General features: G+C 39.8%; 1 protein-coding gene across 5 annotated transcripts in view; it reads right to left on the reverse strand.

Moving 5' to 3' along the window:
* The window catches only part of myo16 (myosin XVI), a 269,930-nt gene that overhangs the window by 17,684 nt on the left and 237,762 nt on the right, over positions 1-14,484 (reverse strand). For all 5 annotated transcript variants that reach the window (XR_009066237.1, XM_057851442.1, XM_057851443.1 and 2 more), the window contains 2 exons: positions 11,252-11,637; positions 6,841-8,061 (listed from right to left, as the gene is read on the reverse strand). Coding sequence is in view for 4 of the 5 variants with exons in the window: in XM_057851442.1 (XP_057707425.1) it covers positions 6,841-8,061; positions 11,252-11,637 (1,607 nt within the window). In the remaining variant the exon portion in view is untranslated. The remainder of the gene's footprint in view (positions 1-6,840; positions 8,062-11,251; positions 11,638-14,484) is intronic.

Consider the following 14,484-nt stretch of genomic DNA (forward strand, 5'->3'; position numbering starts at 1 on the left):
CCACTGATTTTTTTTTCATTTTTCAAAGTGCATGCATGGTGCTATTTAATATAAGAATTACCTTCAATCCTCGACCAAATCACCCTTGGGACACTTCTGCCTGCTTGTATGCAGTAAAACCTTCATCCTATTCCTACCTAAATCCAGCTTTAGAACGCTGCATGTGTTTTGAGTTTATCCCAGTGAAAGCCAACTGAACGTTCTGCCTGGGTCAGCCCCCTACGGGAAGGTGTGGCGCAATTTCTGTGGGAGCTGTCTAGTCACCTGATGGTGGAGTTTATGTAAAAAAACAAAACTGTTTTTTTTTTCAGCTCCTAAGAATAGTTACCTTCATTAACTCATTGGCTGCCTTTGACAGCGCTAGACGTCCAATTCAATTTGACTAGGAGGCTGGTAGCAATTGTTTGATCTGGATTTTTACCTGTTCCTTGGTACTTGGAACACATACCGCTAAACCATTAACCTCATTTTTCATTTTTGGCATCTCTGCACTGACTACACAGTGAGGAGCCAGTGAAGCCATTGACCAGATGTACAGTACATCAGTGTGGGGGTAAGGGCAAGTTATCCTCTGCTTTTTGTGTTTCTCAACATGCTCTGTTATGAGCCTGCCTCGGCATGTGACCATTTTATGTTGTATTTACTGTAACAAGTTTGTGATCTAAGTCTTCAGTGGATTTGTTGGGTGCTGTTGTGTTGCGTAGCCAAGTAACAATCCTCTGTTTTTGTTGGAATTGTTTCAATTCTCAAAACACCATTTTCCTTGATAGTTTTAAAATTGGTCAATTTTCAAATGGCTTGAATTTTCATAAATGTCAGAAATGCAGTAAATTAACTGCATACCCAAAACAAAAATAATTATATATATATTTTTTTCAACATCCGACCTGTATTACAGCCACGTTAATATGATTAGGTATGAACCAAACTGTTTGAAAATCAGTCAAAATTCTGTGAGTTAAGAGTATTTCAGTGCCTTAAAGGGAACTATGAATAGAAATACTTGTAGTTCTTAAAAGATAAAGGTTATGATGTGTTAAAATAATTTGATATTAAAACCCCTCTTCGTTTTTATACAATTTGTAAAATTAGTTTAACTAGTAGGTCGCCATTGTTGTTGAAGTCGCAGGGCGGTGACGTCACTGTGTTACACTGCCTGCTTCCAGAGTATGACTGTCATCTGTTCAGCCCTTTCAATTTGAACCGGAGTGGAAAATTAATGAGCATGACAGCACTGTCGATATTTCACAAAACGAGCAGCAAAAGCAAAACGAAGAGGAAAGACTGGATGAGACGAGAGTAGGAGGAAAAACGGTGTCCTGCCAAAATGTGCTACACCGACGAAGTGTCTACAAGAGGCAAATTTGACACCTATAGTACTCCCGTGCACTTTCAGCTTGTTTCGTTTCGATACATGGAGACAGAACACACTAAAGATGCCTAAAGAAAATACTTAAACGTAGTAATATGAAATAAGTATGGTTTAAATGTGCTACCTGACTAATGTGGTCAACAGATCAACAATCTGCATTAAAGCTAAAACAATAAAAACACAATGCTTAAAAGTATGAGAGGGAAACATGCAAAAAATATTTTGAGACAATGAAAAAGTGATAAAAGACTCAATTAAAACAAATAGTGAGTACTCGCCGCCTTTAATTGATGTGCGCATATGTTGGACGTCTCGCCGCATAGGAAGGAATTGCAGAAAACCGGTAGTGTTCGTCTAGTGACAGTGACAAACTACGTCATCATCACGAGCGTCCATTGCGCGCATAAAACATGGCGCCCTCCATAGGTCAAAACCTGTGGTAAATATTATAGATTTTTAAATCAATGGCAATATTTTATGTGTTTCTAATAACATGTTTTAGTAAAAGAGAGCAGTTGTGGCTTATTAGAGCCTACAAGTCTTTAAGTCCGAGGTTTCCTTTAAATTTTCAAAATGGCAAGCAGTTAACGCTGCCAACTCCGACATTTTTAATCTAGCTCTCTATGTGATATATATGTTGCAAACCAGCCTCTTTGGCATGTATGAGCGAGTCCATTTATTCCCATCTACAGCTGCAGTGTCCTTCAGCCAGCGCAGGTGTATGCTAACATAATAGCTAATGAGCAAGCGGGCTTATCTGGCCAATACTAGTAGTAATTTAGAGCGTGGAGACATGGCTGATGCAAAGCTTGACCTTTCCGCTAAAGTAGGACAAAACATATTTTCCACATATAATAATTGTCACAATGTGTTGCTCCCTATTTCGCCACGCCCTTTAAATGTTGACCCTTTCCTATAGGGGAAACAAACAGGATCCACAGCCATGTAGTCAGCACAGATAATGAGTAACAGCTATTGCTGACCCCGTTGTGTTGTCGACGCTGCCAGCTGTAGAACATTTCATCCGGCTTCCACTTTGCATGTGCAGTATATTTTTTGAGTGAGAGCATATGGATCATCATGTGTAGTGTTTATCCTCTGAATTTAAACTATATATATATATATATATATATATATATATATATACAGTGCTGCTCGAAAGTTTGTGAACCCCACAGCGATGGTCAGATTTTTTGTAAAAAAAACTAAAATAACCTTATTAAATGTTAAGTTATACCCAAATCCACAATACTGACATTCCAAATAATGGACTGAAACAAAAGAAATAGTTATATTGTCATTCTTTATTTAACAAAAGTGGTTGATTTAAGAAAAACTCAGATATCATGTGTGCAAAAGTATGTGAACCCCTTCAGTTAATAGGATATTGCGCCTCCTTTTGCAGAGATTACCTCAACCAAACGGTTTCTGTAGTGACTAATCAGCCTCTCACATCTACTTTGGGGGATTTTTGCCCATTCTTCCTTGCAGAACGCAGTCAGTTGAGAGAGGTTTGATGGGCGTCTGGCATGAACTGCTCGCTTCAGGTCCCGCCACAGCATTTCAATGGGATTTAGGTCAGGACTTTGACTGGGCCAGTCCAGAACACGAATCTTCTTCTTTTTCAGCCATTCCTTGGTTGTATTGCTGGAATGCTTTGGATCATTATCATGTTGCATGATCCACCTTCTGCCAAGCTTTAACTTCAAAACAGATGGCGTCAGGTTATGTTCTAGGATTTGACAATATTCCTCAGAATTCATGATTCCCTGGACTATGTGGAGTTGTCCAGGTCCTGAGGATGAAAAGCAAGCCCAGATCTTGACATTCCCACCTCCATGCTTCACTGTTGGGAGAAGGTTCTTTTGGTGGTATGCAGTGTTGACTTTTCGCCAGACATGGCGGTTTTGGTTGTGACCAAACAGTTCAATTTTGCACCTACATCAGTTGATGAAAACTCTTTTTAATTTAGTCTCGACAACACAACTGTTAAAAAAACAAAAAAAAACTACTGAATTGATTGATTAGGAAATCAGGTTGAAATAATAGAAAATTCCAAAATGTTGAGGGGGTTCACAAACTTTTGAGCAGCACTGTATATATATATATATATATATACATATACATATATATTTATACTTTAAAATTGTAACAGAATGGTCTTGGAAAGTCAAGTTTATGTAAAGTGGCATAGACAAGCTATTACTGAAGCACATGTGAACAAAGGGAGGGTTTATAGCGAAAGCTAATTAGATTGGGTGGGCAAACAGTCCAATAAAAAGTCCATAAACTGCAAGCAGAATAGGACTGTAATTATGGGAACACAAGGGGGCATTTATGCTACACTCTTTGCAAATGAAAATGAACAAAAAAATATATTAAAAAAAAAAAAAAAAAAGATTTAGAAGTTTCTTTAAAATGTTGTCACACAAAACCGCAGGATTTTACAGCTCAAAACACTAACAGTGTACAAGCTACTGCGACACAATTTACGACAACTCGTAAATATGTGTAGTTTACCAGTTTAAAATAATCACTGCGAAAACAATGGTTCAATCTTTTTGACAGTATTTTCTATGTCTAGATGTCAAAGGTTTTAACTCTTTCAGTGCCATAGACAATGACAGATGACCCATCATGTGTTTTTTTTTACCCTTTTGCTGTGAATTTAGTTTGTCATTAGTAGATATCTAATCCTTATGAAGAGGGAGGATGGCAATGAATGAACAGGCAAGACAAGCTGCGACCAAGACAAAACCAAGTCATAAAAATATAGAATTTTTGGGAAAAGCACAGTCCCTGACAAAAGTCTTGTCGCTTATCCATTTTGTAGAAACAATTGCTAATAAACTGACTTTTAATTATTCAATTGGTTTCAGAAATTGCTCATATTAAACTTCAAATATCAAACAATGTTTTGTGGCAAAAGTTGGGTTTTTCAGATGAATCTTCCATTGAATTACACCACAGTCACCGCAAATATTGCAGGAGACCTACTGGAGCCCGCATGGATCCGAGATTCACTCAGATAACTAAAGTTTGGTGGTGGCAAAATCATGGTCTGGGGTTACATCCAGTATGGGGGTGTGCGAGAGATCTGCAGGGTGGAAGGCAACATAAATATTCTGAAATATCAACAAATCTTAGCTGCCTCTTACATTCCTAACCATAAAAAGGGACAAATTCTGCAGCAGGATGGTGCTCCATCGCATACTTCAATCTCTACCTCAAAGTTCCTCAAGGCAAAGAAGATCAAAATCCTCCAGGACTGGCCAGCCCAGTCACCAGACATGAACAGGATGGAAGAGGAAGCATGGAAGACGAAACCCAAGAATGTTGATGAACTCTGGGAGACATGCAAGACTGCTTTCTTTGATGTTCCTGATGACTTCATCAATAAAGTGTATGAATCCTTGCCGAACCGCATGGATGCAGTCCTTCAAGCCCATGGAAGTCATACAAAGTATTAAATTTGGATCTCACAGCACCACTACTTAATTCGCTTATGTTATAACATATTTTTGTATTTGAAGTACATTTTTTGTTCAATTTTCAGACTACTTTCTGTAAGCGACAAAACTTTTGTCTTGCCAAAATTTGACCTTTGTGTCTTCATTAAATGATAAATCTTTTTTCAGTGAAACAAATAATATTTTTGTACATTCAACATCATTTGGTAGGGTTTTAGCTTTCATATGAGCCATTTCTGAAACCAATTGAATAATTAAAAGTCATCTTATTAGCAACTGTTTCTACAAAATGGATAAGCGACAGACTTTTGTCAGGGACTGTATATATTATGTTTTTAATTCATTCACAACCATTGACAATGATAGACATCAAATCCACTTCAACTGAGATGGCTGGCATTGAGAGATCATGTTTCATTGCCATTGACGGCCATTGATGTCCAATTAATTTGGACGTTCCAAATGGATTGGATGTTTAGCTGTCATGCCTTACGTTATGTTAGGTTTGTGCCCTAGTGTGCCCTAGTGTGTCTTGTCACGTGGTTATCCATTGATTTCACCTGTTGTGGCCTCCTCCTTGTGTGTTGACCAATCCGTTGCCTCTTGTGTCACCCACCTGTGCCTCATTGTCTTGTTATCACATGTCTGTAGTTTCAAATGTGCTGTCTGTTCTTGTTCGGTCATTGTCAATACAAGTGTCTATCCTATGTCGTGTTCCTGGTTGAAGGAGATGGTACCTTTTCTCGTAGGCACCGTCTAACTGTTTGCATTATTCTAACACACTTAATATAATCAATCAGGTATGTTTTCTCGTATTCATTGTTTGACTGTTTGTATTACTCTAACACACCCAATATAAAATAAATAGCACTTATACCATAGTTAAAGGAAAACAAGCAGAATATAGGGCATAAGAGATACATGATGCCTTCTTATCACGGAAGCCCAACGTGTGTGTCATGCAACTGACTGAGCAGGATTGACGCTAACAAGCCCATGTCTGCACCACCAACTCTCGCAATCAGTTCGCCGGGACAGTCCAGAAAAAATGGCGGTGCGCCCTCTCTCAACACAAGGAAAATCAGAGAACGCCCGATATCCAACTGATAAGACTCCAAGAGCCCCTTTGACGTTGAGGTGGCAAAATCCACAAACCTCGTTGCCCTAACAACAGTAACTCGCGGATCCTCCTGTCCAATCCACAAACAGACAATAATCCTAAACAACGCCCAAACACACCCTTCTTCTGCCAACAGCCCACCTTGCGAGAGCCTTCAAAAAGACTGAATGTTTAACTAATCGTTGTGATTTTTTCTCGGGAACCTTTTGTTGACTTGTGATATGGTGACCCTGAAGCCTCGCCTGGGTGCCTCTGTGCCTTATGATTGCTGTCGACCTGAAAACATTTGAATTAATTTAAACTTGTGCTTCAAAGCCTTTTTCCAGCTTTCAAATTGGAGTCAGTACAAGGGGTCAAGACAAAGGTGAATGCGCGGAGTTTGGCCTTTTGGCCGGGTTGTTGTGAACTCTCTAGCCCGGGTCGCTGGGGTTGCACCAGATCAGCTGACGTGATTACGGGAATCTGGCTAAAAGGTCAGATTCCTTCATGGTCCTCTGATTTGATTAGATTACGTAAGTTTTGATTGACAGTTTGCATTAGTAGTCCTGATTTTTTTTTTTAAAGTTGCCTTTTTTGATCCACAGTCTTTTTGCATTTACTTTGTTTTTTTGTTAACTAACATTCAATCGTTTTTGAGTTCACCGCCGCCCTGTCTTGCCTCCCTCCCCTTGTTTCTCTGCGTTTGGGTCCTCCATGCCTCCAAAGGCAGTAAATGCGGCAAAATGAATAGGAAGTGACTGAAAATCTGCAGGAAGTGACCCATGGGAGTGCAAAAAACACCCACTTTTCGAATTTGCAATGGTGTTTGGGAATGATAATACATTGTAATGTTAGCGGTTCCATTGTATCTCTACACACGTGTGTTTTGAGTGACAAACCTCCATCTCGCATCTTGCGACCCGTCGAAGACTTCCTCAGTAAGCTGCGTCCGGTGCTGAACAAGGTGTTGAGCTCATCCAGGGGGCTGGTTAGCGGTCTTCCGTTGGCCGGGTTAAAGAGCAGGGGCGAGGAGGAGCAGGAATGAGCTCTGCGAGGTTCAGGACGGGACATCTTTCCCGGAGAGTAAGGCGGTGGCTTTCCCAGAGGCTCCGCGCTCGGCCTTTGGGACGGTAAAGTCTTGGAGGAGTCGGACTGAGTGCCGGTTACAGAAGCGGTGCGGGTCAATGCAAGGAAGCTGGCCTCAGGTGGGAAAGTAAAGTGGGAAGGTGGTCGGTATGGAGGAGGAGGGACACCGGTGGTTGAAAGAGGAAGCGGCGGAGTGAGTGGAGGGGTACCCTTCTTCTCCGGCATGAGGACTGTAAGGCTCGGGGAAGAGTCGGCCCTCTGCCGCACATATTGAGGCGACAGTGGGCTGTCTGGAGTGGCAGAATAGTTGAGATTAGTCTCGAAAACCGGCAGCTTTTTGACTTCCAACGGAGTGAGCGGGGATTCGTCTGAAGCTGGGGAGCAGGTGACGGGGGATGGCGGGAACACCAAAAGAGGCGGTCGATGTGGGAGTAAGTTGGGAAAGGGGGCCGGAATGTCACAACTGCCGTCTTTTCCAGATAGATTCCTGGGGGTGCTGCCCATTGACACTTTGTTTGAGTGAGCGATGTCCAAAGATGCCACCACCCCCGACGTCAGCTGCTTACTCTCCTCGCTCTGAGGGGGACACATGATAGGCATCACCAGGCCCAAACTGAGAGCCTCCAGCTTGGTCGGTTTTGTTGCGACGGCGGGCGAAGGTGCGGCGTCATCAGGAGGGAAGAAAGTCATCTCCTCGTAGACAGCTTCTGACTCGGTTTCTTCAGGGCTGTCAGGTGGCTCCTGAAGGCTACGAGAGCCCAGCATCTCGATGTAGATGTCTTCATCATCTTGGCTCTGGTGCAGACTCAGCGCTAAACCCTGTGGAGCGTCCAGAGAAGCCGCTTTCTGTATCTTGCCACGTGACAACGACGCCATCTTGGCATCGGCAGGGCGGAGCTGGTGGAGGAGGGGTGCTACGGCGTTGATTTCCTCGAAGGAGCCCGTCAACTTGGTGTTGGGACTGCGCTTGGGTTTGGGCGGGGGCACCTTTCTCATTGCTGTGTAGTCATCACTGTGAGGGCGGGGCTTGGACCCTGAAAAAATATTGAGAATGTTCAACAATTGTCAACAGCACATCAACTCTGTGGCTGCCATTGACGGCAATAGACGTCCAATCCATTTTAACTGGAAGGGGCTGGAAGCAGCGCCTCCCAGTTGAAATACATTGGACCTCTATTGTCATCACTGGGTGTTTTAAAAATCAATTTTCTCCTTTTACTAATTACCACAACACATACACTGTAATCCGGACAGTACGTGACCAAGTATCCGTGTGCACAACACACTGAATCTAAAAAAATTCTTGATGCGGAATAAAGGAAAAAACATGAATAAGTGGAAGTGGCAGTCATAAATGGTTGCATTTTAATAATACACATTTTATTTTGGCCAATCAAATGCAAGTTTCCCAGACTTTCTTTTGACGTCATGAATACTAGAGCTGGGAATCTTTGGGCACCTAACGATTCGATTACGATTACGATTCAGAGGCTCCGATTCGATTATAAAACGATTATTGATGCACCCACCTCCTTTTTTTTTTTTTTTTTTTTTTTTTTTAAATGTTTTGTACAGTAGTTCCAAAATTGTTCAAAAATCCTCTCAGGCTAAACCAAACTACTTTTTCAGTATCAAGTTAACATATAACAGCAAGGCCGGCCCAGCCTATACACAGACGATGCAGCTGCTTAGGGCCCCTGACCACTAGGGGGCCCCCAATCTGGTAACCTCATTTTATACGTTGTTAATAGAGCATCGTGAATAATGTGGCGCGCATTGCCGTTTATCCATGCAAATGTCCATTTTCTTGTCATTACATGTCATTTGGGGTGAGAAGTTTGAAGTATGCAGTGCAACAAAATATGATTAATATACAAAATACGGACGTATGGATTGGATTGCATGTATGGGTTTCACAGTACACTGTGACGAAATAGTTGGCCAAAAATATGGGTCCCTTGGCATTATTTTGCTTAGGGCCCCCAGATGGCCTGGGCCGGCCCTGTATAACAGTAAACAAATATACAAAAATAACAGTAAATAAAATAGTCCAGTCAACATTCTGCATCAGCAGCTTTAAACTACATTCAATTAATTTATTGTTGCGAATCAACCGTTACAGTTGTTAAAGTTGCTCCCGTTATTCCATAATTTCCCTTCCGTCCACTTTTGACATGTCATAGTTTTAAAACTGTTTCATCATTTAAAGATAGATTCAAGACAAGATTTTGCAGATTTTGGAGTATTTTAGATAAAAAGTTAATTCGATTCGCTACAACAGAGCCCTCTAGAGAAGTCAACTGCTTTAAGATGGTGGCTGTTTACCAACGCCGGCAAGTCCGTCATTTCGCATCTCTGTTCAATAATACATGTTCTAACATTTTGCCATTGTCATTTTGCATCTAGTTCTACATAAATATGATATCTACTGTAGCCGTTTGTTTGTAGCAACTAGCAACCGGGCGTTGTTTGTAGCGGCTGTCGGCCGCAGTCAGGTATAATTGTTTTTTTATCTAGCGGCATGAGTTGAACATGATATTTACTCTCGGTCCGTTCCTCATTGCGTCCCAAAGACCGCGCTGACTGTATTTTACTTTCGCTTTACCTGGTATAATTCAATAATCGGAATTTGAAAGTTTGTGAATCGTTCTCGAATCTTCCACGGCCGATTCGCGAATAATCTATGAATCGGAAATTTCGGACGCCTCTAATTAATACCCATCATCACATGACTTGACTCAGTTTATATGTGCGCCGGTATGAATGACATCGCAAAATGGCTGCAACTAAGTGTTATTTTTCTGTGTATAAACAAGGGGTTTCAAACTTGTGGCTCACGGGACATTGTTTTGTGGCCCTTGATTGATATCTAAGGCTAGGTTCAGACCACAGGTCTCAATGCACGAATCCGATTTCTTCGTGTTTTTCCGACTCGAGTGAGGTATTAACTTGACGGTCTGAACGTGACAAGTCACATAGAAGTGGACCATTTATAAATCCTATCTAGGTCACTTTCGTATGTGGTTTAAATCCGATCTGGGCCACATTTTTCCAGAATGTGGAAGCGGTCTGAACTGTCAAGTCTCCCAAATCGAAATTCATGCAGCAATTACGTCAGCAAAGAGCGAGATCAACAGCCAGGACAGCAGCGATGTAGCTGTGCATTAGCGTTAGCGCCTAGCTTGAACTCGGATTTTACACAGGAAGCGGACTTGACCACAGTCATAAAAAATTTAAATGATGAAAAGGATAAGCCTGATAATGCTCGATTTTCTTTCTATGCGCCAAATGAGCAAGATTTCAGTATTGCTTACATGGCCGAGTCAGGGCAAACTGACGCACACACGTAAGTGCTTGTATGCGTTCTATCAGTCCATATACTGTAAACTTTGGATAAACGGGGATTATTAATTTCTGTTATTTGTGTATTCTTTATGGAAATCAAAATAGATCACCCTGGAATAACACACAGCCAGCAAGTGTAGTTATTTGTTTTGATGCTTCTGCGCATGCGGGTCAGTTTCCGTGTTGGACTGCGAATTAGTGCGCATGCGCAATACTTGAACGGGCACGCCAAAATAACAGATATGACAAAAAATCTGAATTGTGCATTAAAACTTGCGGTATGAACCTAGCCTAAGTTACTAGGTGTTTGTGTTGAACTGTTTTCTTTTTTTTTTTTATCAGTCACTACCGAACAAGCTAGCATAGCTCAAGCTAATCTCAGTTTTCAGCGATATTTGTCAAGAATATAGCCAAAGTGAATTTGTTCGCCAAAGTCGAATTGTTTTTGTTTAAGCGACAAACATGATGTTGATGCACATGATTTAATTTTGCGGGCCTTGAGTTTGACAACTATGATTTGGAACCTTGAATCACCTGCACTTTTTATTTTATTTTTATTTTTTAGATATTAAGAAACTTTTTGTGTAATGTTTTATTATAATATTTTGAAGAATATTATATAAATTGAGTTTGAGACCCCTTTTTAAACATTATTTTCTCAATTGTCAGAGGCTCAAGAAATTTGCGATTTGCATACTTAAATGCAATCTTTTACACGAAGCTAATTTATCCTAAGTGCTGTCTTTCCCCAAATAAGTGCTTGCCAATCAATTAGTTTTTCCAGTTTTTTAAGGATTTTACTGCCAGTTGAGAATGGGGAGAGCAAATGACACATACGAGCAACCATCTGTCAAGTCCTCTAAAACCAAGAACACGTACCTGCGGGGTCTGTCGGGGACAGCTGGGATTTGGGGGGACTCCCAGCTGGTGATGCGTAGCCTTCTGGAGTGGGGCTCTCTTTGACTGCCATCACCAAGCCGGCGCTAACCACCTCGTACGAAGCACTCAGGCGTGTATTGGGGTCCCGTTTTGGTTTCGGTGGAGGCTGCTTACGAGGTGAGGATGCTGCACAATTGCCGCCATTGTCCAAACTGGTGTGATTGCCTTGCTGAGTCGGTTTGACGGTCGGGCCGATAGGGGCAAGTGACATGTTTTCCAAGGACAGGGGAAGGGGTACGGGTACTGAGCTGGATCTAAAGTGGCGAATGGCTCGGATTCCCCCGTTCGCAGATCCTTCGTGGACTTTTCCCACTTTTTCAATAACCCTACACAAATGGCAGAGAAAAAATTCAATCAATATATCAGTAATTAACTCAATTGAAGGTTATAGATGTGTTGCATTTTGTTTTTAATATTTGTATTCATTTTTGTTTTATATGTTAAAGACAAAAAGGGGAAAAAAGTTTCTTTTTTAAATTTATTTTAATAAAAACATTTGCATATACGTATTTTAATTTCTGAAATGAATTTATTGCATATATTTTAATTTTTTCTTTTCATGGTTATGTTTCTTTTTTCAAATATCGTTTTTTTCAAATATCGTTTGTTAAAAAATAAAATACAATAAAATTATACATACTGGACTGTCTCAGAAAATTAGAATACACAATATTCTAATTTTCTGAGACAGTCCTGTATATTGTTCTATGTAAAGGACGTCAGCCAAGGTCGGCCCCCCACATTTTTACCACGCCAAATCTGGTCCCCTTTGCAAAAAGTTTGGACACCCCTGCTTTAAATGGTGGATTAATGTACAGGACTGTCTCAGAAAATTAGAATATTGTGTATTCTAATTTTCTGAGACAGTCCAGTATATGCCGGAAAACAAGAGACAAGGCTAAAAAAGCAGTTTCTGCTCTTGCACCCCTCTTTAAAATAAACTGCTGTATTTTAAGCCAAAAGAACTGTTGTGTTTGATAGAACAATGTCTATATGCTGCCATAGCAGATTCATGGCGCAATAAGCCCCCAAACTATTTTTAATTTGTCCGTTTTACCCTGGAAACCCCCGTTTACAGACGTCGCGCACCGCTTTTGTTTCAACCCAGCCATAAAAAGAAGGTAAGTAATTGTATTTATTATTTGAAATGCCTGTCATTTTGAGCTTAGAATAATTAATTGATGTCCAATATTTAGTTGAAAAAAAAAAAACGATTTCAAAAAATTATTCACTCACATATTTTACACTTTTAAACAAACTACGTCACAATGAAAAACATTCACAGATATCTACCTCATAACGATCGCTTAATTGTATTTTTTTTCGTTACTGTCGCATTTTCCCCAATATTTTAGATGATAAATTATCGATCCAAACAAAGAAAAATGGGAAAAAAAAACGTTTAAAAGGGTAAATATACGAAAATGAAGATCTCGACCACTCCTTGATGTCTGCGATTTCTGCATCGTGACCCTTGTTATATTACCATGTTTCACCCTTATAATTCCCCAAAAACCCGGCTGTGGCCATCCACAGCTGTGTCTTGACACTCGGTGATACATGCTACATGGAGTTTTTGGATCGAAAAGAGGCAGGTAGGCGATATCTCGTTAAAATTGTGGCTTCTTTAATTCTGCTCTCGCGTGCTCTCGCCTCCAGTTAGGGTTTTGCTGTTTACACACACAAAAAAAAAAAAAAAAATTAAATGCCCTCCTGTTCAAATTTTTTCTTCCCCCAGAAAATTGAGATTTTAAGCTTTCCAATGATGTATCACACATGTATGTAGGACGATTTTGAAAATTGGCCAAATTGGGGGTCTGAGAGCATAACTTCAACTCAGAGTGTTTTCTGCCATATGTATATAAAGGGAAAAAAACAGTTATTACCGTAATTTCCCGAATATAACGCACACTTTTTTTCCCCCAAATCAACTTGTAAAATCATGGTGTGCATTATAAACGGGTACATGGATGGATATATATATATATCTATCTATATATCTATCTATATCTATATATATATCTATCTATATCTATATATATATATATATATATATATATATATAGATAGATAGATAGATAGATAGATAGATAGATAGATAGATAGATAGATAGATAGATAGATAGATAGATAGATATAGATATAGATATATATATATATTAGGGCTGTCAAAATTAACGCGTTAACGCGCGGTAATTAATTTTTTAAATTAATCACGTTAAAATATTTGACGCAATTAACGCACATGTCCCGCTCAGACAGTATTCTGCCTTTTGGTAAGTTTTACAGCAAGGCTTTTTGTGCTGTCTAACAGCGAACTCTTGTGGTCGCTTTGCGACATGGTTTATTGTTTTCTTGCCAGTTCAATATGGCTGCACGACGTCTCGGGCTGACGCCTACATTGTAATGTTGTGCTTATATGATCCTTGGACAAGATTTGTCCGTAAGTATGGTTATTGTAAAGAATGTACATATTATGTTAGTAAGCGAAATGTTATATTTTTTGTATGAGACGCTTTTTGTTTATGTTTAGTTAACCTGTATAGCGTGCTAAGCTAACGTTGTTGCTAATGCAATGCTTGTGTACTTTTTTTTTTGTAGTTTTACGACAGTCTAAAGAGGACAATGGTTTGAGGCCATTTTATTAATAAATCAGATGAAAAAGGAAGAAGTCTGATTACTAAGGCGTCGTTCACTAGCTGTCTAGCTTTGGAAAAAGTAGACGCTTCGGAGTGAAGACAGCATAGACAGATTTAAATGACAGTAGAGTGAAATGCCCACTACAGTCTTTATGTACCGTATGTTGAATGTATATATCCATCTTGTGTCTTATCTTTCCATTCCAACAATTTATTTTACAGAATATATATATAATTCACAGAAAAATATGGCATATTTTATAGATGGTTTGAATTGCGATTAATTGCGATTAATTACGATTAATTAATTTTTAAGCTGTAATTAACTCGATTAAAAATTTTAATCGTTTGACAGCCCTAATATATATATAATATACAATATGTGTGTGTATAAATACTGGACTGTCTCAGAAAATTAGAATACACAATATTCTAATTTTCTGAGACAGTCCTGTACATTAATCCACCATTTAAAGCAGGGGTGTCCAAACTTTTTGCAAAGGGGACCAGATTTGGCGTGGTAAAAATGTGGGG

The sequence above is a fragment of the Corythoichthys intestinalis genome, chromosome 12 (genome assembly GCF_030265065.1).
Source record: "Corythoichthys intestinalis isolate RoL2023-P3 chromosome 12, ASM3026506v1, whole genome shotgun sequence".
In the NCBI taxonomy this organism is placed as follows: domain Eukaryota; kingdom Metazoa; phylum Chordata; class Actinopteri; order Syngnathiformes; family Syngnathidae; genus Corythoichthys; species Corythoichthys intestinalis.